The 26040-nt window shown below is 35.2% G+C and overlaps 1 protein-coding gene and 2 long non-coding RNA genes across 3 annotated transcripts in view; 1 reads left to right on the top strand and 2 right to left on the bottom strand.

Annotated features, from left to right (window-relative positions):
• Positions 1-17726, bottom strand: part of LOC144235220 (uncharacterized) — a 54353-nt gene extending 36627 nt beyond the window's left edge. Inside the window, exons 1-2 of the long non-coding RNA XR_013336166.1 lie at positions 17667-17726; positions 406-562 (exon numbers count right to left, since the gene is read on the bottom strand). This is a non-coding gene — a long non-coding RNA (uncharacterized LOC144235220). The remainder of the gene's footprint in view (positions 1-405; positions 563-17666) is intronic.
• MYOT (myotilin) lies at positions 2937-24167 on the top strand. Its single transcript, XM_077768690.1, has 10 exons — positions 2937-3046; positions 10421-10984; positions 15162-15339; positions 16223-16327; positions 19325-19371; positions 19848-19980; positions 21030-21237; positions 23038-23203; positions 23608-23741; positions 23967-24167. Exons 1-10 carry the CDS (start codon positions 2937-2939, stop codon positions 24137-24139), a joined length of 1818 nt encoding a protein of 605 aa, XP_077624816.1. The 3' UTR covers positions 24140-24167.
• LOC144235219 (uncharacterized) lies at positions 18418-26005 on the bottom strand. The gene is made up of 2 exons (XR_013336165.1): positions 25826-26005; positions 18418-21267 (listed from the first exon to the last, which is right to left on the bottom strand). It is a non-coding gene; the product is annotated as an uncharacterized LOC144235219 (long non-coding RNA).
• Positions 26006-26040: the final 35 nt, after the last annotated feature.

A 26040-nucleotide genomic window follows, 5' to 3' on the forward strand; every position in this document is an offset into this window, starting at 1 on the left:
TAAAAAAAAAAAAAAAAAAAAGTTTCCAAGGTCCTACAATCAGTGTCAATCAGCTAGTGGCAGAGTTGAGATTTTGGTCCAAGTCCTCTAATTCATGATTCAGAATCCTTAACAAATTATAAACACTGCCCACACTACCTGACCAGTAATAAAACTTAAATCTATGACTATACATGAACTCAAGAAAATAATTTAAAAAAAGGGAAGAGTTTTCAACTAACTGGTTTCCTATTTTGAAAAATGGCTCTTGGGGAAGAAAATAACAACTTTCTCCATGAAATTAAGATAAAAGTAACTTCCATGTGACTGTCAAGCACATTATACAGCACAAAAGCTTCCCAGCAACTCCTTATTTTGATTAAAGGACAGTTGGTTGTCAATAACTATGACAAAAAGCATACTTACTACAGCAGGCATCTCAAATCATCGCATATGGTGAAGGAGTTTTCTCTATTCTATGAATTCTGTTTGTTCTTCAGCATCTTCAAGACATCTCTACAACCAGTGGTCAGTCTGTCGCATTTGAATGCCGCATCCAGGCAATAACCACAGTTCAAGTTCACTGGTACAGAGAGAAAGAGGAGATAGCAGACTCTGAGGACTTCCAGATTCTGAGGAGAAGTATTGTCACAAGCTTTTTGATTTGCTTTTTATTTCAATTAACCTTTAAATCTAATTCATGTTTTAAAGTTTGATAGCTGATTTGTTACAGGCTCAGAAATTTCTATTGTTAAACAATTATTTCAAATCCAAGTGATTCTTCAACAAAACAACCAAAAATGAAAAGATAGGGTTTTCTTGGTTTGTTTTGTGTGTGTATGAAACAATAGTCTTAATAGCTGTGAAAAAAATGGTTTATTTTCATAAATTAACTATCTTCCCACTTAGTTCTTGGTATACAAACAGGGAAAAAATGTGATAATAAACATTTTTCAAGAGTAAAACAAATTAATGATGATGCACAGATTCCTAAATACTTTTTTAAAGTTTCTTACTAAATAATTAATTTAGGGAAGAGTAACAAGTGTGATGATCTACCTCATGCCAAACGCTGCTTATACTTCATATGCAACCTTTCATTTAATCTTCATATCAACCTTTTGAAGTATGCATTTTTACCTCCATTTTATAAGAAAAGTGAAATTCAGAAATACTAAATGCCTTGCTCAAGGTTACAAAGCTAATCAATGCTACAAGCCAGGGTTCAAGCCCAGAACAGTTCTTGCACCAAGTGATGAAAATATATTCATTTAAATATTAACTAACTGAACATTTATTTGCACATCACATTCAGGAAGGAAAACCTCTATTATATAATTTGATACTAGCATAAAGAAGAAATTTTAAATTACCCATATTCTCATCACCCAGAGAAAACTATTAATCTTTGTGTATTTTTCTACAATAATACTTTTTATGTTTATAACGTAATATTCATTTTAATTAGCGAGATTAAAAAAAAAGTTTTCTTGAGAAAAAAAGACCACCAGAGGATTAATGACTCAAAAATGGTTCCCATTCAGAGAATGGGATAGAGATGAAGAATTAAGGGCCAGAGAAGTAATTTTCACAAAATCACAGAGCAATTCAATGGTAGAACAGGACAAAAACAGTTCTTCCACTACCCTTCAAGTGTGCATTCCATTATGTACCTTTTTGGGTTTCTACAGAATTTATAGCCTGTGACTCCAAATTATACTCAACTCTCCATTTGCTTTATTCATGTTATTCCTTATATAACATGGCCCCTTCTCCCAACTAAATTAACCATCATTTAAATTCTCTCTTTACTCTCGTTTTATCTTTCAGAAGCTTGTTTATCACCTATTCTCGGTAAGCACAATTTTTCAACATCTTGATAACAAATGATTAAATCAAAATTTCCATCAGAAGACTTTGTCTCCTAGATCACTTTTGCCTTCATGAGCAGTTTCGAGGCTACCCTATACCAACTCTTGAGCTGAAACAACAAAAACAGAAAGATAACTGGGATTTATCAGTGTATTTATTCATCTATTTATTCACTCAACATAGTATGAAGACAGTCAGGTTCCATTCCTGGCACTGAGGAGGTCCCTGTCATCACAGAGTGTGTATTCATCCTCTCATGTATGACTGAGCTCTACACAGAGGCAGTAAGGAGATATCCTGCCAACAAACACGCAAGCTGTTGACTGTCCAAGAAGTAGAGTAGTGCCCATCACACAGTGGCCATCACTGTACTAACAGTAGGTCGAATTATTCTGGCAATGATAAATTTTAGGTCAGTTCAGAAAATCTTTCTATAGGACCTTCATGCTAAACACTATAAAGCTACAGGTATCTAGAAGTCAGGAAATAAAGTGTGATGCTTGCTTTCAAGGAACTCACAGGATAGTAAAAAGATGCGTCAGAAAGACAGGACAGGTGATAGAGAATCAGTACTAGGCTGTATTTTTAAGACATTATCAGCAGCCCACTGAAAGACAAAAAGTCTAATCAGATGGGATTTTTTAAAAATTCAGAAATAGGCTATTCATTCCTAGTACCTACTCTCCGTTGATTAACTTGGGTCTCCAAAAACTCTGTTTAAGTTGAATCTCTTGCCTTTCCAGAGGAAATCTGCACCTTGATTATCACAGAAGCATTTCCTGAAGACTCTGGAGAATTTAAGTGCATTGCAGAAAATGAGGCTGGGACTGCAGTCTCTAAAGCAAGACTCTTTGTTTCCCCAGGTAATTGCTCTTCAGGATGCCCCTGCTCCAATTCAGTCATGAGCCAGGAGGAAAATTCTGTTTCTTTTGTAAGTTAGTGAATAATAATATTTTTCAGAAGGAGAAGTGGAGAAACCAGAGAGTTCTCCAAAGTTACCCATGAGGAAACTTTCTTCAGAAATGGCCTCCTTTCCTTGGAGCAGTGATAGCTACACAAAGGACAAAAATGCAGGTGATACCCCAATGAACATTATTTCAACTATTCCTGAACCATCCAGTCACAATGAACATGAGATCCAGGCTCCAAAGGAGGATTTCTGCAATGAAAATTCCACTGAGCTACAACCACAACGGTAAGGGCAGACAGACCTAACACTCACTCATTCAACAAATGTTCTTGGTCCTGCAGATATGACATTGTACATGACAAAATTCTTGCCCTGAGGGAGCTTGCATTTGTGGCGAATGACTTAACCATCATAGACCCTTGTCTTCCATTGTATATTTCACCAGGGCTGAAACAGTAAATCGTGTGCTTAGATCCACATTTAAGGGTTTATTACAGAGACTTCTTTTTTAAAACTTAATGTTGAAATGCCACAAGAATTTTAAAAAGTACAATCTTTTTTCTCCAAAAGAATTCAGGATCCTATCTCAATATAAATACATAAAACACTTTGTGATATAAGTTTCTTCCTGTTGTCTTAGAAAACAGATAGAATTGTCCTTGCATCTAAAATGCACAACTGTATAAATGTGAAGTTAACTTGGTGAATTTGGCAAGCAGGCTATGTTTAAAACACAATCCACTACCATCTCCAATACTCAAACACAAACCTCAAACCAAAACAGTGACCAAAAAAAAAAACAACAAAAAAAAAAAACAAAAAACAAAAAAAACTAAACTAAAAAAACTAAAACTTGATACTTAAAAGTCATTTAAAATTTTGTTTTACCAATATCTAATGCATTCCACTAAATATTTTACCAACCTAAAGTTACCTTTAGATTAAATTTACGAGAAACACCTTAAGTAAAACTTAAAAAATGAACATTCTTGCCTATTTTCCAGTATCTAAATGAGCATCTATTAGTTACAAAATAAAAGATACTGGAATCTCTTTTAAGAAGAGATTTCTGGGGCGCCTGGGTGGCTTAGTCGGTTAAGCATCCGACTTTCGCTTAGGTCATNTAAAGAAAAAAGGAATCAGAGGTCAAATACATGAAGCACCCCATTCTACAAAGGACTAAAATTGTAGATGACTGGCTGATATTGTTGAGGACTGCTTCCTCAGGCTTTTGTGACTCTGGAAAAGGTACTTCTCCAACTGTTTCTTACAATGAAGAAAGAGAAAGAAAGAATTTGAACTTGGAGATTAACAGACCTGCAACAACGTATGTGAAGCACATAGTAGGAATTCATTAAATAGTAGCTATTACTTCACTGCAAAAACTTCCTAAGTTTTTTCTTAGGATCAATGTATCTGCAATAATAACCTATGACTGTGATTCCTCAGTTAGTCTCCTGGAACCCCTTTAGCTTCTGTGATCTCTAGTTGCGTGGAGAGTAGCTGCCCTTATAAATAAAGATTTCTCATGAGGCCAAAGAAGAATGGGTGTGTGGGACAAAAGACTGCAATTTAGTCAACAAACATTTATTAAGCACATCCTATGTGATTGTTAGTTTCTATGTAAGACTTCCCTTGGGAAGACAACCAATACAGATACCTAAAACTTTTCTCCAGAAATTCATGTGTTTTGCAGTGAACCTTTAAGACTTAAAAGGACGCTGAATTTATAATATAGTACTTTTCACAGGAGATTACCACCTTTTCCATTAACAAAACCGTCTGTGGGAAAAATTATTGAACAAAAGTTCCATAAAAGTTAACAAGTTTTTAGTGAATGTCAACTATGAGCTACATTGTCCCAGGAAAGATAAAAAAACATTATCAATACTCCCTCCCTCAGTAAACATTTAACTTGGTTGAGGAGATATATTATACCATGTAATAGTCCATCATATGATTTCCTGTTTCATCTGAGTCTCTCAGCAACCGTCTCATTAGGTTAGTAAAGCAGATACCATCTTTGCTTTTCAGTTAATTATTAAAGCTCAGAGAGTTTAAGCCACTTGTCTCAGGTTACACAGCAAGTATTTGGTAGAGTGGGCACTCACACTCAGGTCTTCAAAACAGATAATAAGAAGGTTAATGTGTCAACAAAGTTGTAGAACATTAAACAAATAAATGTTATCATTTTTACCGTTTGACTCCAAACCTAGAGGAATGTCTATTATTATTTCTCACTTGAAAAGAATAGAAAACAGAATCAAGTGCTCAAAAGGAGATATCAAATTATAAGTGCTACAGTGGGATGGAAGTTCAGTAATCATAGTGAACTGCGCATAAACTGAAAATAAATGAAGTGTTCTTTACTCTTTAGTCCTTTCATCCTCAATGTGGTATTTGCCTTCTCAGTTGATACAGCAGAAATTAGCTTCATCACACACATCTGACCTCTGACTTTAGGCAAAGCTCACAGCACTATTCTACAATAGAATATATACTTTATATTTTAAAAAACAACAAGGGCTGTACACAAAGAAGGGACAAATGAGCGAGAGCTAAACAGCTAAGCCACCCCACCCTTCCAGTGACGATGGGAGAGAAAGAATCCCCTTAACGGTTCAGTGAGAAGTGGGAAGTTGCATACATATTGTGAGACACTAGAATGATTCACCAAAGGCCATAGCTGATAATACAGAGAAAGAAATGGAAAAAGCTTTCTTTGGGGACAGGTTGGAATATACTTCACTCACCTGACATCTGATTCTTCCAGTTTTTAGGACAATTTTTTGTCAAATAAGCAATTAAACCATTCAAATAGCCATATTCGTGAGGAAACGTAAAACACCATTCCAAAAAAGCAAACCAAACATTAAAAAATAGATTCCTAACAGATTATTAAATATAGACCACTAACTTCTGAGAATGGGGCCATTAAAGAAGACCTCCCTTACCTTTCCAAAATCAGCCTGTGAGCCCCTGACTGTAGGGGAAAACTTAGCCTAAATATACCATGGAGCTATTACACTATAACCAAATGACATCTTATAAAAGCCTGGTGATGGGGGGGGGGTGAGATAAAGTGTAAAGGATAAAAAGTAAATGGGACTAAAATTCTTCCTGTACTATATGGTTTAGAATCTGCCCTAGGTGATATGAGGGACTCTATAGTTTGTCCTGGGCATCTTCCCTACTTGGCTGACAGGATACATCTTAAACTTTTAGGTATTAAGAGACCTCAATCTAGCATCTCCTCTTCCTTGCCCTAATTAAATTCTGTTCTCTAGAAAAACCAAGAATCATATATACCAAGCCATATATATCACATTTAACGTGTTTAGAACAGCACCCTACTCATAGTAAATGCCATGCTTATTGGTTATTCTTGCTGCTTTTATTGTCACCTGCATTTAAATTTTAAGTGTCCCTAATTGGAATTAAAAGGCTTTGTCCCTATTAATGGGATCTGAAATATCAGTGAGCAGATGTAGAGAAATATTTTGGGAAATTCCTGAAATAAGGCTTGGTAGGCAAACACCTACTCATCCAGTCTAGTATGCCTTTTCCACTAAGTAATGGCTGTGTGCCCAGGAAGCAATTATCAAATGTTATCTGAACACCAAAAGAAGATACACCTACATGGTCAGCTGTGAAGAATTTTATATGGCTCATATGCATTCAAATATCTACTGGTTGGACCTTAATGTACATAGTAATTAAATGAACATTAGAGCATCCATGAGCGAGGGTAATAGATATATAGATATAGATATAGATAGATATAGAAACATACCATAATGGAAACCAACTAAATGGGGATAATTCCACTCAACTGACCTGATCCTCATGTCACCTACTCCTCTTTACCGGTTCTGCTGTTGATTTGAAGGCTTCTTCCCATGTAATTATTTACTTCTCTATAAAAATTTAGACCTAAATACCAACACAGTTTCCTTAGTGAAAAGACAAAGGAAACTGTACAACTGTTAGGAGTTAAGGAAGATGAAGAAATGAGAGTTGATGGCAGAAAGCCCTAAACTAAACTGTTTATTTACTAATTTCTTAAGTGTTTCAAAACTCTTTAAGAATAAAAGAACAAGGCTGACGAGGCCTATGCCATACAGAGTCAGGAAACTTGCTAAGAAACCAAATCATCTTTCTCCACATCCCCACCTTCCCAGTGACATGACAGCATCACCGGCTCTCTTGCCTTTACCCAGACCACACCCTCTCTTGAAACAAACTGCTTAAACTTGGCTCCACCCCTGTTTCTATTTGGCAAGAGGAGAGGGGGGTAAAGCCTTCAGATGAACAACTATCCAATACAAATCAGTTTGAAGCCCATCAATCACTGGTCTTATTTCTGGAGAATTTTTACTGGACAGGACGTCAGTCTTAGGATATGGTTTCCCTTTTAGTCCTTTCTCAAACAGGGAACATTCAAAGCCCCCACCACAATAAAGAAATTGAGTTTGCTTTATAGTTTTTTCCATTTCCCAATTCATTGCCTTTCCTCCTGCATGAGCCTGCTAAAGCTCACAGTCAAAATTCACATCTAAAATAAAGAGGCCTGCAAGAGAAGCTCATGTAATCCCACTCCTTAAATATCACTAAGACATCTGAGATATTGTTTAGATTGTGGACTCTTACTTTGACATGCCAGCATAGGTAGGTAGACAGGCAAGCACATCAGATGTCACTGTTTGGCAGCTGATAAAAGTCACTGGTGCTATAATACTAAGCACAGAGCCACTAGATTAGTCTGTGAGGGAAGGGGATGCCTCTTCCTTCCCTTCAATAGTGGGTTAAACCCAGCTGGCACCCTCTGGAACGACGGGTAAGTCCCACCTTTATTTCTGCTACAGTTTTGGGTTTTGGTTTTGGTTTTTTGTCCAAATCAGAGGAATGTGTACAAAGATAATAGTCACATAAAAAGTTTGAAAGTCACAACATTATAATGTTATTATACAAATATTTAATAAGGAAGTAACTATTCATTCCACTGAAACAGGAAGGTATTATAGAAAGGGTACAAGGAAAGACAGTTGTGTGTCAATATTTTTAGATCATCATTTTTCCTTGAAAAAGGATACTTGGTCTGATTATAACTTTAGCGATGTCCTAGGGCTTTAAAATATCCTCAATTAGTTTTTTGTGCAAGTCTGTCTGTACTCTAACAGCGAGAGGGAAAAAAGTCAGGATTCTTAAAATAGGAGACTGCATAATATTTTCCTTATAAAATCTTTCAAATGTATTTAACATTAATTGGAATAAAATGATACTGTCATGTAAGAGAATCTCTTATAGAATTAAATTGTTGAACAGTAACTACAAACATGAAGAAAAGCTTCTTAGAGTATCTATTTAAACAATAAAATATTGTTGAGATATGAGTAAAATGGAACTTTTGAAAGAACAAATTTTTAACTGGGCTTTGAAAAATAACAGTAATTGTTAACTATGAAGACCAATACCAAAATGTATGAGACTGGTGATATTTTAAAAATATATGTAAAGAAAAATAGGGAACTTTCTGGAAAATATCTACTGGCTATTTGTTACACAGTTTATCCCTTGCCATTTGAAATGAATCTGAATAATTTGCCTTCCTAAAAAGGAATTTCAGATCTAAATGTGGATTCAATTCTGCAATGGAATGAATAAGCCCATAACTACAAAACTACTTGCCTTCAAATAGAGTCCTTTTTTGAGAAGATCTAATTAAAACCTCCTTTTGGATGTTTTCCTCCAACAGTTTAAAGGCCTAATATAGTTAATTACTAAAATGCACTCTAGTTGAATATGCTTGCATTCATAAACTTGAAATTAAGGTTTTTTAAGTGTTCTTTTTCAACAGAATCTTTCTCTTGTCTATTGAGTTGCCTTTGTTCTTTCCTAAAACTGCTAGGTCTGTTTGATTTTTTTTTACTTTATTTTTTTTGAGAGCGCACACACACACGCGTGTGCATGCATGTGCGTGCACACAAGAAGGGCAAGGGCAGAGAGGAGAGAGAGAATTCCAAACAGGCCTTGCACTATTAGTGCAGAGCCCAAAGAGGGGATCAAACTCATGAACCTGACCTAAAATCAAGAGTTGGACACAACCGACTGAGCCATCCAGGCACCCCTAAGACTGCTAGTTTTAATTTAATTCTAAACTATATGTACAGCGTTGGGATGAAGTTATTTCATCTGAAATTTTTCATTAAAAATGATACATTCTTCAAGCTAGGAAATTAAACAATTTTAAGATTTAATTTCAAAGATGACAGTTTGGTATCAGTTAATAGTTTGATATATCATTATCTAAGAGTTGCCTTATACTATGTAAAATTAAATGTATGTTGAACCAAATTATGTGATATTTTAAATAAAGACAGAATCAATGCCATAATTCATTGGGTTAGTCTGTTTGTATAATGTCCATATATAGTTCTGCTTGTTAGATTTACCATACTAATGTAAGAAATCAGAGGCAAATATGACCCTCAAGGTTGATTTTAGGGGCAAATGATTCATCTAAGGAAAAATGGGGAAGTGAGAAGAATCAATGCAGAGCTAAGTAAGAGAAATGGCATCCCTCCTTTTTGGTAAGGTATACACTAGTTTCATATTGCCTTACTTCCTTCTCTACATTCTTGTCTGCCATTTCAAAAGAAAAAGAGAGAAGCTAAAACAATTTCAAAATTAGTCTAAAATACATAATAGGTAAAATCAAAAGTAAAACTAAATAATTAAGAGAATATCAACACCAGTAACTAGATAGTATAATCTAAAAATAATTTAAAAAATTTATATATGGCTCTGCAATGTAGTCAGTAAGACATATACACACAGAAAGACACACATACTCCTTAATTACCTTCTAGTTTGATACTATGGTCAATTTGGAATCAAAGGGAGAAAAAAAGGCAGTACACTGAAAGCTAAAATAAATACACTCAAAGCTGACAATAATGGTTATACCTGTCCCCTCTACTTTAAGAAATTGCCAAAGGGTGAAGGAGTGAATATGCACATTCACCTTTCCTTATAAAAAAGCATATTGTTCCCCTTGATCTATCAAGACATCATTCATCACAGATCACCAGGACATTCATTAACTGGTGTATTAGAAGAGCTGCTCATTGGTTTTCATGAGCAATGGGAAGAATTCAGATTGTATGGAAGCTGACAACTTAGATATTTAATTGCTAATAATTTAAATAAATCTCTGTGGTTAATGAAATTATACCCTCTAGACAAAATCTAATCTTAAGGCCATAAAATTATCACACTGAGCAGTAACAGAGAATTTCTTTTCATAAATAGCCACAGAAAACTCAAACTTTATGTTCTGTAACTTGAAGCCCCTGGACATGCTTTAAGAATCACCCAGAGGCAAACCAACAAAAATGAATTTTTTTTTTTTTTTTTTTTTTTGTTTTCAGTGGCAAANTTTTTTTTTTTTTTTTTTTGGTTCTCAGGAGAAAAGTCATTTGTACAAAGACAAAGATAAAGAAAGGAAGAAGTCTAGAAGTCAGGAAAGGTCCACCTTGAGGTGACCTTGAAAGCATTTAAGCACACCCCCCAAAAAAACAGCATATACGCTCCTAAAAATGTTAAACAGTACTGTTTTTTATGCAAATATTGTAACTGAATCATTTTCTCCTTTTGAAGGAACAATATTCTTCAAGAGGCCACTCCATCAAATACAGGAGCACAGTATTCCCAGGATCTCAACAAGGAGGGGCTGACCACAGTTGCTTCAGATTCCTTGAGACCTTCTGTGATTCCAGGCTTTCCACCCCAAATTCAGGATCCCACCCCTCGAGGAACAAATCATTATAGTAACAAATTGCCTTCATCTTCCATATACCAGCTAAGCATGTTTAACTACGAACGTCCAAAACACTTCATTCAATCCCAAAACCCATGTGGCTCCAGACTACAGCCTCCCGGCCCAGAAACCTCCAGCTACTCTAGTCAGACCAAACAGTCTTCCATTATCATCCAGCCCCGCCAATGCACAGAGCAAAGATTTTCTGCCTCCTCTACAGTGAGCTCTCACATCACCATGTCTTCCTCTGCTCTCCCTGCTTCTACCCAGCAGTATGCTGGCTCCAACCCAGGCCAAAGGGTTACAGCCACCTATAACCAGTCCCCAGCCAGCTTTCTCAGCTCCATATTACCATCACAGTCTGATTATAGTAGCAGTAAAACTCCTTCCAATGTGGACACCAAGTAAGTGAATCTTTTATATATAAGAACTGATACTGCATATACACTGAGTTTGTATCTGAAGAGTGTGGGGGAGTATGCTCTAGTTCACTATTCAGTATTTTAAAAGGCAATGGAACCTTAAGGTCTCTTTCATAATTCTCCTAAAACACCTTGAACCAGGGTGCTGGCAGCAAGGGGTCATCTGACTCACTCTCCAGTGTCCAGACTATGCTAAACCCAAATCATCTATTATCCCATACAATTACTTACCTATAATTTTCCATCTTCAATAAAAGAAGATTTCTAATATACCCAAGAACAGTGAGCTATTCTCCCAGTTCTCAGCTAAGGTCCTCATGCTATAAATTTAATTGCTCTCGTTCTGGGCTCAGCTGAGATGAAGAGCACCTGTCTGCTCTTCCTCAGATAGGATTTCCTCTCACATAAGCAGAGGCTATTCAATTTCTTCTCAGTCTTATTAGTCTTTTCTTCCTATCCATTTTCCCCTCTGATCCTGAACAATCACTTGGCTTAAAAACATGTTTTGTTTGTTTGTTTAATGAAAATCTGGGATTCCATCAGTGAAGTATATAAATTTTCCTTGCTATGATCAGAAGAAGAAAGGCGTGAATTGATAAATGACCTTAAGGTTTCCTTTGGCAATTAAAAAAAAAAAAAAACACAACACATTGTTCAAATTGGTTGAGCTGACTGTCCAGTCTAAATAAAGAGAATACCTGGAGACTTATGCAAGCATGTACTACTTCCAAAGCCTAAAACTATCCTAGGAGAACTTGATATGAATAAGGACACAGTGGTTGTGCTTTTTTTAAAACATGAACTGAATACTTTGTGCTTATGCAAACCGAGAGCTATCAGTTTTCCTGTCCCTCGGCTGGCTAAAACATCAGATAATCAAATCAGAGACATCTGAAAAACTGCCTGATGGAATGTTTTGTTGCAGGCTTATCAAAAGATTTGCTTAGATTCTTGATAATTCTCTCAGTATTCCCAAAAGCCAATTTTTCTAGAGATTTCTACTACTGGTGACAACTCTGGAAGCTAAGTTTAATGGACTACAGCAATTCAATCTGCAAAGAATTCTTTTCAACATTTTAGAAAATAAAAACGAGGAAAGTCAAAAACATTTGTTAGAATCCCATAGATACTAGGTTGACCCATTTGAAATAGCTGATAGCCAACTATTTTTCACCTACAAAAACGGCATTCTTATAGGTTTGACCTAATATTTTTTTAAAGAAGACTTTAAGGTCTCTCTCTCTCTCTCTCTTCCCTCCAAAATTCCTATTATGCCCATTATCATACAATGTAGGTTTTTCTTGGTTACAATCTAGCCAAATGATCATTTTCCATCTAGCTTTCCATTATTTTTCAAATTTCCTACATGAAGCACATTTAAACCTAAAATAACATTTTCTGACACTACTATTTTTCTTAGTAGTCTTTCAATCCTATTCCAAATAATGAGAGCCATCAAGTAAATATTCCTGAACCACAACCACGTTCCTAGCTCTGTGCACAGAACTAAGAGAGAAAGGCAAAAATGGAGGATAAGAAATAAAGCATAGGAGGTCCCCAAACCAGAGATCAAATGTACAGCTTTAGCTGTTCCATTTGCAGCAACCACAGATAACTCTTTTAATCTTCCCACAGCCACTTGATACCCATTCAGTGTCCAGCTGCACATGGTGCAAAGCTCTGGCCCTTTGAACATGTGTGCACAGCTCCCTCATTGTTATGGTGGGCTTAAGTTTGCCCAGTCTCCTAAAATAATCCCTTGGATTCTGACCTAGATTGCTTTGAAAGCTTTATTTAGCTTTTCATCTGTAGGAAACCTTTAAGCAAACATTTTATTCAGCTGATCAAACCATAAACTGGTAATTGAGGAGAACTCTAATTAGTCCATTCAAAAAGCTTGCTGTGTGACATTCAGCAAGTGTGCCTTACCCGCATGGTGATTCAGATGTATGACCTATAGCAAAATTAAGGATTTAGGTGATTAATGATAGGGGGGAAAAAGACCTATAAAGCAGAGGGAAGGAATACGAGTTTATAAACATGAGCATATATCTAGTCTTAACATTTAGACCATCTAAACTGATATGGGTATTCAGTGAATAAAATGACTAGGTGACATACACATCAGTGATTCTCAGGCCTGATTTTAATAATCCCTCAGGATTTCTCAAATAGACTCCATTATAACATAACAGCCTAAAAACAAAATTGTTTAATTCTAACTCACTTTAATAAGCATGTGACTTCTATAAAGATGGTAGGCTAACATTAAGAAAAATAGGCTATTATAGCTCCATACAGTTAGAAAAATAGGGAGATTTTTAACACGAAAGGAATTTTACCACTCTGACATGAGAATTCAATCTTTAAAAAACCAACAAAAAAACAGGGTGCCTATTGTGGGTCTCTCAGCTTAGGTCTGATCTCAGGGATGTGAGTTTAAGCCCGGTACTAGGTTCCACGCTGGACATGAAGCCTACTTTAAAAAAAAAACAAAAAACAGAAAACATAAACACAACTATTTATTTAAACATTTTGTTTAGCTATTTACTTAACTGAACAAATCAGACTTTTAGTTAAGCATTACATATAAACAGCCTCAAAGACCTGGCATGTAAGGAGGAGAAATGTACACCATCAACTTTCAACACAGAGAATCTTGAATCAAATGAAAAACATTCATTCATTCAAGAGATAAAGTATCCCCTATACCCAGACTCCGTGTTAGTGAAAATAAACATTACAGTGGTGAGTAATAAGCCATTTTTTTTACTTGAGTATGTTTACAATCTAGAGATTACTAACCAAGTCCCCAAAGCCTGCAAGAATTAAAACTCTAGCTTCTCTTGGAGGAGATACATTACCACTTAGCTTATAAGTTGTTATTAATGACCCTTGAGGATATCTCAAAAGGAACAGGTCAGAGAACAGACCCAGAATGCCTCATCTTGCTAACTGGAGAACATTTATTATGATAATACTAAAATATTCACTGAGAGCAGTGGCTAGTTTTCCCGCACTAAACAGATATAAAAGCACACCTGCAGGGCCCTAAATGAATAAACTAGGTGAAATCTGAACAAACAACTGTGAAGGACAAGCTACCTTATAAAACTAACACAAGAGGTCCTAAGTACTACTCCTATACTCTATCAGAATCAACAGGAGAACTCAGGGAGAGGAAAAACATCTTTCCAGATAATATAGGATTAGAATTTATAATACAGATTTAAATCAAACTCTTCAATGTTACTCAAATTTGCTTTCTTTTTCCCCAACCCACCTTCTCATTCAGGTTACATTTCTTTCTCCTTCCTCCTCTAATCATTCCTTTCTTTCCCTAAAAATCATTTTAGCAATGTTGAAGAAAACATCATTACTGTAAAAGCAATTTGTTACACTTGAATTTTGTAAAATAGGAAATTTACAGGAATTGGAAATTAATAGGAAAGCCAGAGACTATGACAACTGTACACTCCATTCAAAGCCAAAAGAATAGTTACTAAATGCCAGTAATTATACTAGAATGTTTTACAGCTCTGGAGAAAGGAGCCATGATTTTTGGTATTTACCTACTTCTCTGGTGTAGATACTCCCACCACCACCAACTTCAAACTATCAACATGAGATCACAGGGATCTGAGTAGTATCTACCCATAAATCAAATTTACCAAACTCAATTACAAGATTGGAAGGGCTCACAAACTGCTATTAACTAGACTTACCTTCACTTCTTTAGGACTGATCTTTGAGGAAGAACATCCTCCTTATGCCTAATCTAATTTGTTCCTCCTGCCACTGAATTTTAATTTGGCAAGACAAAAAAAAAAAAAAAAGCTGGTAACCATTCTTATTAAATCCTTCTTGACTATTATTAGGAAATTGGTGTTTTTAATAATACTAATACTACCAGTACTAAATGGTGGTAGATTCAACTATCAAAAAGTAACTGACAAAATAAGGTCAAGTCTACTTTAGTATCATATTGTACTTTGAGGATCTGTTTTAAAAATCTTTTTTTCTGGGGTGCGTGGCTGGCTCAGTCAGAAGAGCATATAACTCGTGACCTCAGGGTCCTAAGTTCAAGTCCCACACTGAGGGTAGAGATTACCAAAATAAATAAAAACTTCAAAGAAAAATTTTTTCTTTTTTTTTAAAGCTATCAACAACTCTCAGTTGGCCAACCTATAAATGCTAAACCATCCCAAAGTGCAAATGCTAATAAGCCCACACCAAGGACTCCTGACCATGAAATACAAGGATCAAAAGAAGCTCTGATTCAAGATTTGGAGAGAAAGCTAAAATCCAAGGACAGCCTTCTTCATAATGGAAATCAAGTAAGCAAAATGTCTCTTTTGTATAAAAAGCCAATTAAACTGTAAAATCTTTCTTTCTTTCTGTCTCACAGATCTTTGTCCATACAATCTACAAGGGATAGGAGTATCTACAAAAGGGGATATTCAGATACAATACCAAATACTCTGCATAAGATAACCTATTGGTTTTCAGTAGTAAAAGAAGGATGCAAAAGAAGAATGTAAAATAAAAGAATGAAGTAAAAAAAGAAAAAGAAATCTGAAGATTTTCCATTTTAAGCATTACTCTTTCATAAAATATATCTGATGATCAAATAACCAATAGGAGATACTGTCACTCACCTTGACTTCTTCATGTACCTTGGTGTATACTACTGATGGACAGTCATGATATTTATGAAAGAACTCTTACTATACCCACTGTATTAGTCACTTCTCTTTGAAACAGTACCATATGTCTTCAGTCCAAATACATCTAACACATCAGGTGCAATGCTTTCAACCAGAAATTAAATCAAATATTCAGTGTTCATTTAATAAAAGTTGTTTCTCAATGTGGGGATATTCAGTACTATATTCACAGATGGAATCAATGGCAACATGCAGGACAAAAAACATGAAGAATTTCCCTTTACTTGGGAGAGCCTTACTTAAGGGTAATTATGCCTGCCTTTCCTAGGAGCAAGAAGAAGACAGAAGTGAATATTACAGATGAGGAAAGTGGCACTAGAATGGAAGGGAAATGCTTTGAATGAAAAAGTTTTAAAACTATAGTATATAGCTCTAATTCAACAGACAGAATTATCCTTCCTTGGTAGAATTCTTGGTGGTTTTAAGGTAAAGGTGTACAAGCAACTTTTATTAAGTCTCATTACTCTCTCCTTAATGATTGATTTCTTTAAAGCGGCTAACATACGAGGAGAAGATGGCTCGCAGATTGCTAGGACCACAGAATGCAGCTGCTGTGTTTCAAGCTCAAAATGACAGTGAAGCACAAGATTCACCACAGGTAAATTAAAATAATCTTTAACTAATTGGAGTATTTTTCCTTAGTGTCATTTTCAAATGTCTGTTTTTCCAAATGCTTATTAATATTGTTTGAGGCAAAAGTCAATCACTTCCATGCTCCATTACATATAAAAAGGAGAGTCCACAATAGGCCAAATTGTATAGAGAAATTTAAAATTTTACTCTATTTTCTGGTGTTCTAATATCTGCATATGAAATGTCACAAAGTCAAAACACCAGAAGGCTAACAGTGTCACTCTCCATCTGGACCTTTAGAGGTCCATTACACCTAGGATTCTTCTTCCATTGTCCACATGGATAGAGAATTTATGAGTTGTAAATCTTTAAAAGAAGTTTTAAACTCTAAACCAAAGTAATTATAACCTTTTCTCATAAGAAGTTGCTAATCATTTCAATGTTTTAAAATACAATTGTGTGGGGCGCCTGGGTGGCTTAGTCGGTTCAGCGTCCGACTTTCGCTTAGGTCATGATCTCGCGGTTTGTGGGTTCGAGCCCCGCGTCGGGCTCTGTGCTGACTGCCAGCTCAGAGCCTGGAGCCTGTTTCAGTCTGTGACTCCCTCTCTCTCTGACCCTCCCCTGCTCACGCTCTCTCTCTCTCTCCTAGCAATAAATAAAACATTTTTTAAAAAAATAAATAAAAAATAAAATAAAATAAAATTGTGTAACTAATGAAATATCCAATTCCCTTAGTTTCTGTATTCAAAAATGCTTATTAAAAATAAAACAAGCAACAACAAAAACTTTAAAAAGCCTTGAGTAATGGCTCAAGACTAACAAAAGATTAACAAAAAGATCTTTTCCACAAACGTATAAGCTTTATGGAGGGCATAAAGTGAATATCTCACAGGCTTGATCCTGATCAACTTCATTCTAACATGTAAATGTAACCCTAAAGATAAATATTCAGTTGGAGAGACAGACTGAACTGTTACTGTGGTCTTCCTTCTGTAGTTACCTCTCATCTCTTCCCAAAAAGTTCACAAGAAACTGGGCACCAAAGGGATGAAACTGGGTATCTAAGACTCCAATCTCCTAAATACTGGAAGCTGAAAATAGGATTTTTGTTACTGTTATATGTGACAAGACCTACTCAAAAGGATGGAGCAGGGTCTAACCATGCAAATAACTAGAGACTGAAAAAAGAACTTAAACCTCTTTTTGGCTAATGAACAGTTCATACATTCACTCATTCAATTAACTTACATGGAGCACCTACTGTGTGTTGGACTCTGGACTGGTAAAGATTACAGTAAGAATAAGATGCAAACCTACTTCTATTAGTAGAAATAACTCAAAGCAATGTTATATTGACAGCTTACCTTATAAATTCACAGTGTATGATTTTGAGGACAAGGATGAATTATTTTTCTCATTCATTCTTTAACAACATTAAAATGAAGTTGACAGTACCAAGAAAAGAGATAGCAAAACGTATCATGAAATCAGAAAAGATACATCTTAGATTTTTGTGTATACTTAAAACATTCTAATAATTGTTACCAAATTATATAAAACTGAAAGATTACATCTCTCAATATGAATATATACATATTTAAATCATTACAGTATGAAAAAGCAAAAAATTTAATTTGGGTTTTCTGGGTTTAATTAAATTATTTTTACTTTTTACCAAAAAATTAGTTGATCTGATAAGTGAATTGTTCTTCTGACATTCAGCGTAGAGAACCTTAAGACTAGCCAAAAATTGTTAAGAGTTGTAAGAATTTTTATTTTAAAATGACCAAATACATTAAACATATTTATTCCCAAATAAATAATGTATACTCAGATTATAGGTGTTTTTCAGATATTTGGATAGGGATATGTTTTTCACTCGTCTCCTCTGCTGTGCCAAGCACAGTGAAATACGTAAAATAAGCTCTAAGTATTTGACAATTAATTATGATTTCCATCAATCTCTGTTTTTTTTCTCAAATGGAAAGAATTTTCTGGTACTCAGATATAAATCCTAAAAGATGTTTGTTTAAATTAAATAAACTTTTACTGTGGAGATGAGCATTGGGTGTTATATGGAAACCAACTTGACAATAAACTATTTGTAAAAATAAATAAATAAATAAATAAACTTTTATTAAGCAGGAAGTAATTAATATTGTTTTCAAACCTTCTCATAACTCTACACATATCTTCCATGGTGTCCATCGTGATTTTGTGCCATGAGCTAAAAAGAGAAGCATCTTCCAGTCTAATATGTGTTTACTGCTGTTGGTGTACTTTTGAGCAGTGGGCATAATACCTTGTATCTACTGCCAAGACAAGTGACTTCATGTCTATTCCTGTTTTACTAAAGGACAATCCGTACCATGTGCTCCCATTTCAAATACACCAGGGGAACATATTTCTCTTTGTTATAAAGCAGTCATACGAAAAATGAACTACCATGAATTCAAAGTCTAGCTCATTTTCATGTACCATTACTGTTAAACAGTCCTTTTAATTCTGGACATTTCTTGCTAGAATATTATAAAGTCAGTGCACCATATTGTAAGTACTTAATACAGTTAATCCTTGAACAACACAGGAGTGAGGGGTGCCAACCCCCCCCATACAGTTCAAATCCCCATGTACCTTCTGACTCTCCAACAACTTAACTACCTAAAAGCCTTCTGTTGACCAGAAGCCTTACTAATAAGTAGATTAACATAGATTTTGTACATTTTATGTATTATGTACTATATTACAATAAAATAAGCTACAGGAAAAAAATGCTGAGAAAATACATTTAAAGTACTGGAGTGTATTTTATCTTAAAAAAAAAAAAAAAAACCACATAATAAGTGAACCTGTGCAGCTCAAACCTGCATTGTTCAAGGATCTACTGTATATGGAATTAACCATAACTGCACAAATACAGCCAATATAGAAATGTTCGTTTCAACTATGACTTCTTAATTCTGCTTCATTTCAAGCTAGTAACCACATATTAACATTCTCACCTTGTTATAATTTCAAACAGCACAACCTAGAACACACACGACTGCAAGTTCCTACATCACAAGTAAGGTAAATAAATTTTTTTTTAATTTTTAAAGAACTATCTCTTTTGCTACCAAAAATATTTTCAGCTTAAAACTGTATGTTTTGGTCAAATAAACCAGGACCACATGTCCATGTTAAGCAAATATCTCATGACAATCAAAACCGAATACTAATTACCAAATCATTGCACATGATAAGAACTGTCCATGGGAAGTACTCTCCATTTTAACAGATCAGTTTCTTCATCAGTTTGTAGCACTGTATAAAAGAAGTAAAGATGTATACTTTGTACCAGATCTTCCTAAATTGCTACCATTTCTAATAGTCTTCAAATACGCCATCACTAAATACAGTCCTAAGGCCTCTCTCTATTGTTATTACACTGACACATTAAATAGCATAGACTCTGGGGATTCCAATACGATAGCTAAACTATCTTTGTGTAAAAGGAACAACAAAGACAACTTTCCTGTATAGTGATTATTAAAATATTTTTGTAGAAGCAGATCATCTTCAAGAGGAGATGTGAATGATCAGGATGCAATCCAGGAGAAATTTTACCCACCTCGTTTCATTCAAGTGCCAGAGAACATGTCGATTGAAGAAGGAAGATTCTGCAGAATGGACTTCAAAGTAAGAGTTCAAAATTATATTGAAGGAAAAATAGCAACAAGATACTATTTTGAAAAGTGTCCTCTTCCTCTTCATAACCTGCTACACACCGTAACAAGCAGCACGTATGGTAGATAAGAACAAATATTCTGGAACCAACCTTACCCGGGTTTGAATCCTGGCTTTGCCACTTCCCAGCTATGTAACCTTACATAAGTTACTCAACCTTCCTGTGCTTTTGTCTCATCTGTATGGCAGAGTAACAAATATATCTCATAAAGTTGTTATGAGGATTAACTGAGTAAACAGACATTATGTACTCACAATAGTGCCTACCCCCAATACATACTCTATGTAAGTAAAGCTATCAAACCAACAGGATTTCTAAAGCAGAATGCCTTTTTAATTTTTCTCCATTAAGAAATTCAAGCCAACCTGCTCACCTGGCTTAGAAGAGATCTTCATGCTAGAAGTTATCTTTAGAAAGATGGACATTTTTATTATTCTCATTTTGGAGATATTTTTCTATAAAATATTTTTCTGGATTTCTTGTGAATGAAAGTCAGTGTATGGATTTAATTGTTAAGGTTTATATGAGAACACTCAACAAACTAGAATTTAAACACCAGAATTACAGCTCAAGAGCACTCTATTTTGGTAAAGTCATCCATTAAATTAGCAAGCATCACAAGTTCGTCCCTCTGGGACTTCAACTACAGTTACCACTATCCAAAAAAGTCCTATCACTTCATTTTTCTTGGGGAGACCTATATAACATAAATTAATTTTCTACATATATTAACTGAGAGATCTTACAGGGCCTGAGAGTGCATACAAAAGAGCTAGATATGGTTTGATGTAGTCTGAAAATACTACACTGACTTCAAGAGTTTTAATTTCTACTGTTTTGCTAAAACATTGTTGAAAGCAAACACTTTTAAGCTCCTGTTTCGCATTTTGAATCACAAACCCAGATACTAGAACTGTTAAAAGCTTTAAATGGACAAATAGGTACCAGTGATGATATAATTTAAAATTCTGTCATCTCCTTCTTGTGTCTTCCTTTCCAGGTAAGCGGACTGCCAGCTCCTGATGTGTCATGGTATCTGAATGGAAGACCAGTTCAATCAGATGACCTTCACAAAATGATAGTGTCTGAAAAGGGTTTCCATTCACTCATCTTTGAAGTGGTCAGAGTTTCAGATGCAGGGGCCTATGCATGTGTTGCCAAGAACAGAGCAGGAGAAGCCACCTTTACTGTACAGCTGGATGTCCTGGGTAAGCCTTCAGAGGGATCTTCAAGAGTTCCTTAAAATCCAGCAGTAGTAAGAAAAAAAAAAAGTGTTAAAAAAGAAAATCCCACAGGACTTCATATTTAAGGTCAATGTCTAAACAACCCAAGAGAATGCCAATTTTTATCTAACAGCTGCAGAGTAGGGGAGGGAGGAGAAACAGCATTTTTGAGGGAAACTTCAACAAGAGACCTAGAACCAAAGCTTTTTAAGAAAGGAAATAAAGAAATGGTGCAATTTTAGACAAATCAAATAAGGCAGTACAGTTGACCCTCAGGGAACCTATGTTTGAACAGTGCATGTCCATTTACATGCAGATTTTTTATAACACAATACTGTGTTATTTTCACCTGCTTATGATTTTTTAAATGACAATTTCTTTTTTCTAATTTATTTCATTATAAGAATACAGTATATTATACACATAACATATAAAATATGTGTTAACTGACTGTTCATATTATCAATAAAGCTTCCAGTTGAGAGTAGGCTATTAGGAGTTAAGTTTATCAGGAGTCAAAAGTTATATGCAGATTTTCAACTGCACGGCAGTGGGGCGGGAGTGCCCCAATGCCCTGCACTATTCAACAGTCAACGATATAAGCATTTCTAGATCATCTAAAATGACCTGATTCCTATTTTTACAGCATTGTCATGATCACATATAATTTAAAACTGAGATATAAAAGTTAACTTTTAGCCTCAGATGATGTTCTATTTACTAGGATACGAGTCTATTTATAACAAAAACACGCCTACTTACTTTAGAAAACAGGTATGGCTAAACTCCTTTCTCAAATTGGTCTTCAGTAAGGCAGTCTCTTATAAAACTTACGTACTACTTTGAAATATTAGAATTTAAGTGCTTTAAATATATATTGTATCTGTAATGGTTTAAGCCATGGTACTGCAGAAGAGATATTTTGATATAATTTATTGCTGACTATATAAAATATTGATCAAGTTAAAGGATGAACAATATCCTTGAGTTTGTATTCTACTTAGATCAATGAAAAACCTTTAAGATTATTCTATGATGTGATAATGGGCCTCAGTCTAAGGGAAACCTAGTGATCTGGGAATCAAACAAATCCAATTCAAGTGATTAAACTTTGAGTAAATCTTTTTGTGCGAATAACTCCAGAAATATTAATGTTAAAGCTGAAAGAGGCCTTGCCAGGCATCTGTTCAATTTCATTTCTCCCTAAGAAAAGCTAGGGTTACAGTATTTTGATATTATTTCCTCTTTTCCTTCAGGTAATTAAAGAAATGATGTAATAATTACTGATATTTGTATGCTATTCTACAGTTTACAAAATGCTTCTTCATTCATTATCTCAGCTGATCATCACAGTAATTTTGTGTGGTAGTCACAGCAGTCACTATTACCTGTAATTATTTTACAATAGATAAAACTGAGCCTCAAAAAAACTAAACAAATCTTTCCCATTTGACATGACTGGTGGAGCAAATAGAGAATTTGAACCTAAATTGTCTGGTACTGCCACCATTCATGTTGCCTCCTTATAGAAGAAACATAAATGAGAATATCACTTAAATTCTTTGATGAAACATGATTGTAAATTCAATGCAAAAGTACTGTTCTAGAACTCAAAATGGTATAATAATATAGTATTCTATGTTGTTTAATATTAAAAAATAAAGCTTCCAATCTTGCTAGTGTTTTTAAAACTTTTACGTCAACATACAAATTTCATAATACCTTGGCTTGACTTATTTTCTTTTTATAATATTTCAAATACCTGAATTTTTTATTAATATATAGCAAAAGAACATAGAAGAGCACCAATGTTCATCTACAAGCCACAAAGCAAAAAAGTTTTTGAGGGAGACTCAGTGAAGCTAGAATGTCAAATCTCAGCTGTACCTCCACCAAAGCTTTTCTGGAAAAGAAATAATGAAATGGTACAATTCAACACTGACCGAATAAGGTAGGCTAAATATTTTTAGACATAACTCTAGTTTATGTGGGTGAATCCAGTTGTACTTGAAATGCACTATAAATGGCAGGCATTTGTAATCTCACTTTGTCTAGTTTTAAAACATGTAGAGAAATATAATAAAGCTCATTAACCCAGATTCCACTAATCAAAAACATAAGGCATACAGTAGGCTAGGATTTACCTTTTTACTAACAATAAAGACGGCTCAAGGAAATAACACAAATAAAATTAAGTGGGGGGAAGTTAAATTCAATAAAACCAATGCTACATGGCACTGACTATGTACAGCCTCAGAACTTCCAGATGCTTCATTTTCTTAATCATAAGTATCATAAACTTTCACAGGAAAATTAATTCCTATACTTTAATTTTTTATTATTGTTTCTTTCCAGTTTATATCATGATAACTCTGGTAGAGTTACTTTACTGATAAAAGATGTAAACAAGAAAGATGCTGGGTGGTACACTGTGTCTGCAGTTAATGAAGCTGGAGTGATCACATGTAACACAAGATTAGATGTTACAGGTATGTCACCCTATCAATCCAAGTGTTATAAAGGACTTAATCAGAAAGATTTAGTAAGAAACACAAATCTCAGCATAATATAAAAATGTACAGTATAAAATGCGAGAGATTTTCCCCCTAACAGTTCTGATTTCTTTTCTTGTCTGGTCTGATAATTGAATACCTAGTACAACCCACTTGTTTAGAACATGTTTTCTGAATCAACTTCTATGTGATCTATTTCAGTCCGTCAAAACCAAACTCTTCCAGCTCCTAAGCAGTTACGTGTTCGACCAACTTTCAGCAAATATTTAGCACTTAATGGTAAAGGTTTGGATGTGAAACAAGCTTTTAACCCTGAAGGAGAATTTCAGCGTCTGGCAGCTCAATCTGGACTCTATGAAAGTGAAGAACTTTAATGAGGTTACCAACACTGAAAAACACAACAACTACACTATTAGTAATATATTCAATTAAAATTTTAAAATAAATCCATAGTTGTAATAACAGACTATGGCTTTAACTAGGTAATATAACTAATATATATTTATAGTATTTATCCTTTGACTCTTGCACATTCTATCTTCTCTGGTCTGCGAAGCCTAATTAAAATCTGGGCATATGGGTGTGTAATTGTAGAAGATTATTTTAAAATGTGAAATTTTAACATTTAATTAATATACATTTAACAATTACAGATTATTTAACCACATCTAATGTTTGTAATAAGGTTTACTGGTTCTGCTTTCTACATACTGTTTTACCTGTTTTCTCTTATAGGAATACTAACATGGTGTAGATTATCTGAGTGTTCCAAAGCTTAATGTCAAAAGAGAATAAAATTTCAAATATTCAAAACAGACTGTCTTCTCTTCACAAAAGTCTAGATCTTTAGAACTTTTGCTTTTTATATATTATACACCAAGCAAAACCTACGAATAACAAGTTCTAAATAAGCAATAATAGTAATGTTCTAGAACTGTGTCTTAATGAAGCTCATTTGCAGCTCAGTCAATTCCTCCTGAAATTGAGCTAGACTTTCCATGATTTGCATTTCAAAAGGAAACAACATCAATAACTTAAATCCTGACAGACTCCTGAAACTGTGATTTTCTTTTATTCAAATTAAATCTATTAAATCTTCAAGACCTCTGAGTCTACTGAGCTGAATGGATTAAGAATAGTCTGTAGATTCATCTGTTTAATTCTCTTATTTCATGTAAATTTCAATACCTGTATTTGACGGGGGGAAGGGATCCTCTTACATTTAAAGTTCAGGTAAGCTATTACAATAGAAAACATCATTTTGTGAGCATCTGAGAGTCTAGGTACAGGAATGGGAAAATCCTTTTATTACACTGTCCTTAAGCTACGACAATAGCCCTTTCTTCTCAGGCCTCCTGTGCACTGGCCATGGCCTTTTGCTAGGCCTCTTCTCTTTCTTTTATCATTGGTAGTCTTTGACCCTCGCTGCTGTGTGGCCTCGTTTTGCTTTTCATCTGCACATAAAATAGCATTTATCAACATCACTCTACATCTCTTTCAGAGAAATAACAAGAGCAGCTTTATTTATTTCCAAAAACAGCCTGATGGTTTTCTTTGCTGGCTGCTCTAGGGCCTTTCTAATGAATTCCGTTTTATTTTCCTTTTTTCCAACATGAGACTCCCTCTTGTCTCATATCCTGGGGGGGGGGTTCGGATGCCTTAATTTACAAACAAATTTCTTTGGTCTTTTCTATAGCTGTTTTACAACCCTTCCCATCTTTGCAAAGCTTCAGGGCCAGATGTGAGTCTGGGCTCCCAAGAACTGCTGTTAGGCCTACTCTCCCTCATCATCAACTTCAGAGCTGGATTTTGTTTAAATCTATTTTATCGTTTTCTTTAGCCATATTGGGTGGGAAGAGGGGTGGGAGCTACTTCTAGCTGCAGCTCTCGGTTTATGAGAACCGGCGTCTGCAGGCACCGGCGGCAGAATGGGAGCTTGGTTAGACACTCGGGCTCTGGCGTCCTGCACACCTGACCCCGCCACCTGTGGACTTCGGTAAGTCACTGACCCTCTCAGCGCCTCGGCTTCTCCAGACCTAAAATGAGGATAAAACACCTACCTTTCAGGAAGGGGGGATGTGAAGACTAAACAAGCCAATAAATGTAAAAGGTGTTCAAGAAACAGTAGGCCGTTAGAATTAATTACTACGACTTTTACCACCAACCCCAGGCCCAAAGCCAGGTTTGCCCTAGAAACCGGCCCCTCCGCCAGGGATAAAACGCCGCAATTCCCAGCCCCGCCTCAGCTGACGGCTTCCCAGAGAGTCCTCGGTGC

This window comes from Crocuta crocuta, unplaced genomic scaffold (genome assembly GCF_008692635.1).
Source record: "Crocuta crocuta isolate KB4526 unplaced genomic scaffold, BGI_CrCroc_1.0 scaffold64, whole genome shotgun sequence".
Lineage (NCBI taxonomy): Eukaryota > Metazoa > Chordata > Mammalia > Carnivora > Hyaenidae > Crocuta > Crocuta crocuta.

Coding starts and splice junctions, on each gene's coding strand:
- MYOT (XM_077768690.1), top strand. CDS start 2,937: ATGAACATTATTTCAACTATTCCTGAACCATCCAGTCACAATGAACAT. Junction 3,047..10,420: donor ACTGAGCTACAACCACAACG/GTAAGGGCAGAC, acceptor CTCCTTTTGAAG/GAACAATATTCTTCAAGAGG. Junction 15,340..16,222: donor TTCTTCATAATGGAAATCAA/GTAAGCAAAATG, acceptor ATTTCTTTAAAG/CGGCTAACATACGAGGAGAA.